Source organism: Rhinopithecus bieti, unplaced genomic scaffold (genome assembly GCF_001698545.2).
Source record: "Rhinopithecus bieti isolate Rb0 unplaced genomic scaffold, ASM169854v2 scaffold_78508, whole genome shotgun sequence".
Classification (NCBI taxonomy): domain Eukaryota; kingdom Metazoa; phylum Chordata; class Mammalia; order Primates; family Cercopithecidae; genus Rhinopithecus; species Rhinopithecus bieti.
Genome location: NW_016829854.1, coordinates 878,364 through 884,146, shown reverse-complemented (window position 1 = coordinate 884,146; position 5,783 = coordinate 878,364). Strand labels below are relative to the sequence as shown.

General features: G+C 51.8%; 1 protein-coding gene across 1 annotated transcript in view; it reads left to right on the top strand.

Moving 5' to 3' along the window:
* The window catches only part of LOC108524145 (putative testis-specific Y-encoded-like protein 3), a 7,438-nt gene extending 3,744 nt beyond the window's left edge, over window positions 1-3,694 (top strand). The window contains exon 2 of the mRNA XM_017865085.1: window positions 4-3,694. Coding sequence (XP_017720574.1) covers window positions 4-1,001 — 998 coding nt within the window. The 3' untranslated portion in view covers window positions 1,002-3,694. The remainder of the gene's footprint in view (window positions 1-3) is intronic.
* Window positions 3,695-5,783: the final 2,089 nt, after the last annotated feature.

Here is a 5,783-nt window from a genome sequence, read left to right as displayed (position 1 = left end):
CCGGGAGGGGACACGCACACGGCCCCGCGGCCCGGGCCAGAGAAGCTGGGGGGCGCAGGTCCCTCCACCCCGCAGCGGGCCCCGGGACCGCCCTCCTTTGCCCCGGGCGCGGGGAAGCGGCCTCCGCGGCGACTACTCCCAGCCTGGAAAATGGCCGGGTCCGGGACGAAGCCCCAGAAACTTGTGGTTCAGAGGGGCTAGGGGCTCGGGCGGGAGCCGGCGAGAAGGCCGAGGACGCGACCATGGAGGAGGGCGCCATCTTCCAGGAGGAGCCAGCGGAGGAGGTGGAGAAGCAGCAGGTGGGGGAGAAGCTGGTGGGGGAGGAGAAGCAGGAGGTGGGAGCGGAAGCCCAGGAGGGCCCGGGGCTCCTGAACCTTGGTGCCCTAATTGTGGACCCACTGGAGGCCGTGAGCGCCCAGGCCGACAGGGCCTACCCCCGCCTCGAGCGCAGGTTTTGGCGGATGCACAGGTTGCACCTTGCCTGTAGGAGCTTCATCATCCAGAATATTCCGGGCTTCTGGGTCACCGCCTTCCTGAACCACCCGCAGCTGTCAGCCATGATCAGCCTTCGAGATGAAGACATGCTCTGCTACCTGATGAATTTGGAGGTGAGGGAGCTCAGGCACTCCAGGACAGGTTGCAAATTCAAGTTCCTCTTTTGGAGCAACCCCTACTTCCAGAACAAGGTGATAATGAAGGAGTATGAATGCAGAGCCTCAGGCCGAGTGGTGTCTATTGCGACTCGCATCCGATGGCACCGGGGCCAGGAACCCCCGGCCCTCGTACACAGGAACCGGGACACTGTCCGAAGCTTCTTCAGCTGGTTTTCACAGCACAGCCTCCCAGAGGCCGACAGGGTTGCCCAGATTATTAAAGATGACCTGTGGCCCAACCCCCTGCAGTACTACCTGCTGGGGGATAGGCCCTGCAGAGCCAGGGGAGGCCTTGCAAGGTGGCCCACGGAGGCCCCTTCTAGGCCCTACGGGTTCCAGTCTGGCTAAGTGCTGCCTTGGGATGTGGGGCCTACGTAAGGCTCCCTCGTGCCTCCTGTGTGTGGTGGATCCGGGCTCAGGCCCGTGGTGAGCGCTCTGCTGTCTGCTGTGTGTTCTGTGCACTCCGGCTCTGCATGTTCGGTGGACTCAGCTCTCAGATTGTGGCCCTCGTGGCCAGTCTCTACTGTTTCCATATGGCCTCATGCTGTTCTGTGTTAACATCACGTGGCTGTCACATGCTGCTACGTCTACACTAAGCACCCAGTGCCATGGATGTGCACTGCCATAATCTTTATGGCGTGGACCTGTGACCATGGCCATCCCAGCCAATTTTGACGAGGGCACCCACAAGTCACTACTTGGAGGACGGTGCCTCTTTGAGGCCTGTGCTTCAGGACTCCAGCCTGCTGGCCTTCACGTGCGTGCTGGTCGTGCTCACAGTAGCTCTACACCTGGGCTGTGGCAAGCTGAGTGTCATCACCCAAGATGAAGTGGGTTCATTTGGTGCCGGGTGCCACCCAGACTTGGACATTCCAAGCCTCAAGACCACAGACTACCACCAAGTGGACTCTTGGGTATCTGGCAGGATGAGCACACAGCTGGCTGCTGGGCATGGGTGAGGTCAAGGGCATGAAGCAGTGGACAGCACATTCTTTGTGATCATACTGCTCCTCCTGCCCCACGGTGGTCTGACATCACAGCCTGCTACTAGCTTGTGAGGGTCTGTGCCATGCCCCAGCAATGCCTGGCCATCTCCTTTCCCATGAGTTTTGCCCAGGCAACCATCAGCCCTGTTGCTCACTCCCAGGTCTACAGGAACCTCCATAGCTGCTTGTGGACCCAGGTGGGCCACCTGCCAATGCACAGGAGAGCCCCTAATCCCCAGGAACTCTGCCAAACTGGCCTATCTGGGCATGTGAGTGAGGCAGGGGCAAGGACAGGATCCCCTCCTGAGCCCCAGTTACTGGACCCCACAGAATCCAGGTGCTCTGCCAGCCCCCCTGCCTCTACCTGTTAGGCTGCCAGGCTGTGGGTGCTGGAGAGGGGGGTCTTCCTGGTCCTGGGGCCTGTCCATACCCAGATCTCACACCATTTTTTTCTTTAAATGATGGCTTAGAAACAAAAAATAACAACTGAAGAAAAAGATTTTTTCTTAAACTCAACAAGAAAGACTTTCGTGTTGAGTTTGCCTCTCTTCATCTCCAGAGAGGGAGGGCTTGCCCTGTAGACCGCCAGCATTCTCTCTTCCCCCATACCTTACCCTCTTTAGCAAGGCCTAGAATCTTCTAAAGGGGACAGCCCAAGGCTGCTGAACAGAGAGATCAGGAAGTCCCCAGGGCAGGGATAGTTAATATTGCATTTTATGCTGTTTTCTTTTAGACTAACCCTAACTCTTTCTTACCCTTCCACCAAGTCCAAACCCCTCTAGGTACAAGAGCTAAGCTGCCTACCCCCTCCTCCCCCTGCTTGCAGAGCTGTCTGTCTCCATTTCATTTTAGGGGAAGGGGTGGTGGTGACCATACCCAGGCCCCTTCCCACGGAAGGCCTTATCTTCTGTTCCCTAGGACCTGGGGAGGCCTTATCACAAAATAATGTGGAGGGTGCTTTTGGCAGGGAAGTACAAAAGGAGGCAGAGCCAGTTGAAAAGACAGGATGACTGAGAGATGGTGGAAGGAGGAGAGCCCTTGATTTTGGTTAATAAATAGAGACAGGGTCTCACTATGTTGCCCAGGCTGGTCTTGAACTCCTGGGCTCAAGCAATCTGCCCACCTTTGCCTCCCAAAGTGCTGAAATTACAGGTGTGAACCACTGTGCCTGTCCAATTTTTTTTTTGCTTCAAGACAGGGTCTCACTCTGTTGCCCAGGCTGGAGTGCAGTGATGCAATCATAGCCTCGAACTCCTGGGCTCAAGTAATTCTCCCATGTCAGCCTCCCAAGTAGCTGGGACTACAGGTGTATGCCACCATGCCCAGCTTTAAAAAAATTTTTTTTTGTAGAGACAGGGGTCTTGCTTTGTTGCCCAGGATAGTCTTAACTCCCGGGCTCAAGGGATCCTCCCACCTTGGCCTCCCAAAGTGCTGGGATTACAAGTGTGAGCCACCGTGCCCAGCCCTTGCTAACGTTTTTGATTCACCAATACGTTTTGTAAACTAGAAGAATAACAGAACACTGCAACTTGAAAGCTTTTCTCTCTTGGTCTGACCTTGTGTGTGTAGAAAGTTAATGTTGTAAGCTTTTCTTCTGCTGCTTTTAAGTAAGACCCTATGCATCCCCTCCTGTGTTTCAGCCCATTGGGGCATTATGCTGTAAAGGCCTGCTTGTTGCTTTTAGTTGAGAACTTTTGCAAGATTGTCAGTGTACATTTTTTACGCCACTTGGGAACTTATGTGACTATTCACAATTGTTGTCAGGTTGTTGGGGCCTTTACCATAACCTTGTACTTAGAAGCAGAGTTCCGGTTTTGTTGGACTTCAGACTGGAAGCTGTGACCATGTTCTGTAAGGATAACCTCCAGAAAGAATTCTGTGACCCTGATGGTCCTGATGATCTTGTGCCAGGTTGTAATTGACATCACTGTAACTGACAACACTTCTTTTAAGCAGAGAAATATTCCTGAGGTGGCTTTGTCCAGTCACAAGGGGATCTGTGACACTTTTGTTTTCTATATGCATGATAAAAAATAAAAAATTGCCTGTCTGGGGGAAAAAATAACTTAGATCATGTTACTTCCCCATCCAAAACCCTACACTGGTTAAAAATATGTATCTAGGCCGGGCGCGGTGGCTCAAGCCTGTAATCCCAGCACTTTGGGAGGCCGAGACAGGCGGATCACTAGGTCAGGAGATCGAGACCAGCCTAGTCAACATAATGAAACCCTTATTCTATTTCTACTAAAAATAGAAAGATTTGCTGGGTATGATGGCAGGTGCCTGTAATCCCAGCTACTCAGGAGGCTGAGGCAGGAGAATGACGTAAATCCAGGAGGCAGAGCTTGCAGTGAGCTGAGATCCGGTCACTGCACTCCAGCCTGGGCGACAGAGCGAGACTCCGTCTCAAAAAAAAAAAAAAAAAAAAAATATGTATCTATAGTCCGGGCGCGGTGGCTCATGCCTGTAATCCCAGCACTTTGAGGGGCTGAGGTGGGTGGATCACGAGGTCAGGAGTTCGAGACCAGCCTAGTCAACATAATGAAACCCTTATTCTATTTCTACTAAAAATAGAAAGATTTGCTGGGTATGATGGAGGTGCCTGTAATCCCAGCTCTCAGGAGGCTGAGGCAGGAGAACTAGCTTGAACCTGTTGAGCAGAGTTTGCAGTTAAGCTGGACCACCCATTTGCCTTGGTGCTCCGCCTGAGTGAAAGAGTGAGACTCCATCCAAAAAAAAAAAAAAAAAAAATATATATATATATATATGTTCCTTATTGCAGGCAACAAAGCCCTGCATTTGCTGATCCCTCCCAGCATCTCCCATCCACCTCCACTTTGCTCTCTCTGCTCCCCCCACACTGGCCTCTCTGCTGTTCTTTAAACACACTAAGCATGTTCCAGCCTCAGGATTTTAGCACTTGCTTTTTTCCCTCCCCTAGCTAGGATTTTCCTTCTGCAGATATTCTCATCTCATGGCTCCCTCAATTCATTTAGACCTCAAACGCCACTTCAGAGGCCTTCCCTGCCCAGCCTGTCCAAAATAAGCCTCTACTACTCCCTTCATGATTTTTTCCATGTCACTTGTAACTCTCTGAAATGATTTTTTTTTTCTTTTTTGAGACAGGGTCTCATTCTGTCCCCCAAGCTGGAGAGCAGTGGTGCTATCTTGGCTCACTGCAGCCTCCGCCTCCTGGGTTCAAGCGATTCTCCTGCCTTAGTCTCCCTAGTAGCTGGGACTACAGGCACCCGCCACCACATCTGGCTAATTTTTGTATTTGTAGTAGAAACAGGGTTTCACCACGTTGGCCAGGCTGGTCTCAAACTCCTGACCTAAAGTGATCCACCCGCCTCGGCCTCCCAAAGTGCTGGTATTACAGGCATGAGCCACTGCACCTGGCCTCTCTGAAATGATCTTTTCTTACCTTCTTCTACCTCCTTTCACATGTGGCAGGAGAACAAGGACACATGTTTCTGCTGCTTTGCTTAGTTTAGTGTCCAGTGTTTCAAAGATCACTGGTATGAGTGACTGACTTTATTCCAGCGTTCAGAATACTGTGCCGGGCTCTGACAAAGGCATGGTTCCTATCCAAAGGATTTCAGTTGGGTGGAGAAAGGTGTGGGTGGTGAAGGGTGACTGTTTAATTTGCCATCCAGCTGGAACATATCTGGGAGTGAAAGGGTCACGACTAATAATTACACCGGGGCAAGAGGTGTAACTGGTACCCAATGGTCATCCAAGGAGACAAAACCCAACTGCATCCAACGTGGCTTATAGTTCATCAGGTATGTGATGATGTGGGATCAGAGGGCAGGGACTTCTCTGAAATTGGGTCACGAACTAGGTGTTGAGGAATAGGCAGTAGTTTAGAAAGTGGAGCCAGAGAAGGGAATTCCTGGCAGAGCGAACAATGTGAGCGAAGGCACTGGATGGGCAAATGTGCGGCGTGGTTAATGTAGAGCATGTTCCGTGGGTTTGGCTGCTTGGGTAGATTGAGGCCACTTTTTTTCCTTTTATTTATCTTTTTTTATTGTTTTCAAGAGCAATACCTGAAGAGGCCACTTTCTGAAACAGGAACTCTTGAATGCCAAGCCAAGGTATTATCCTGTGAATAGCGGGGAGGGGTATCAGGCGTGGTTCAGAG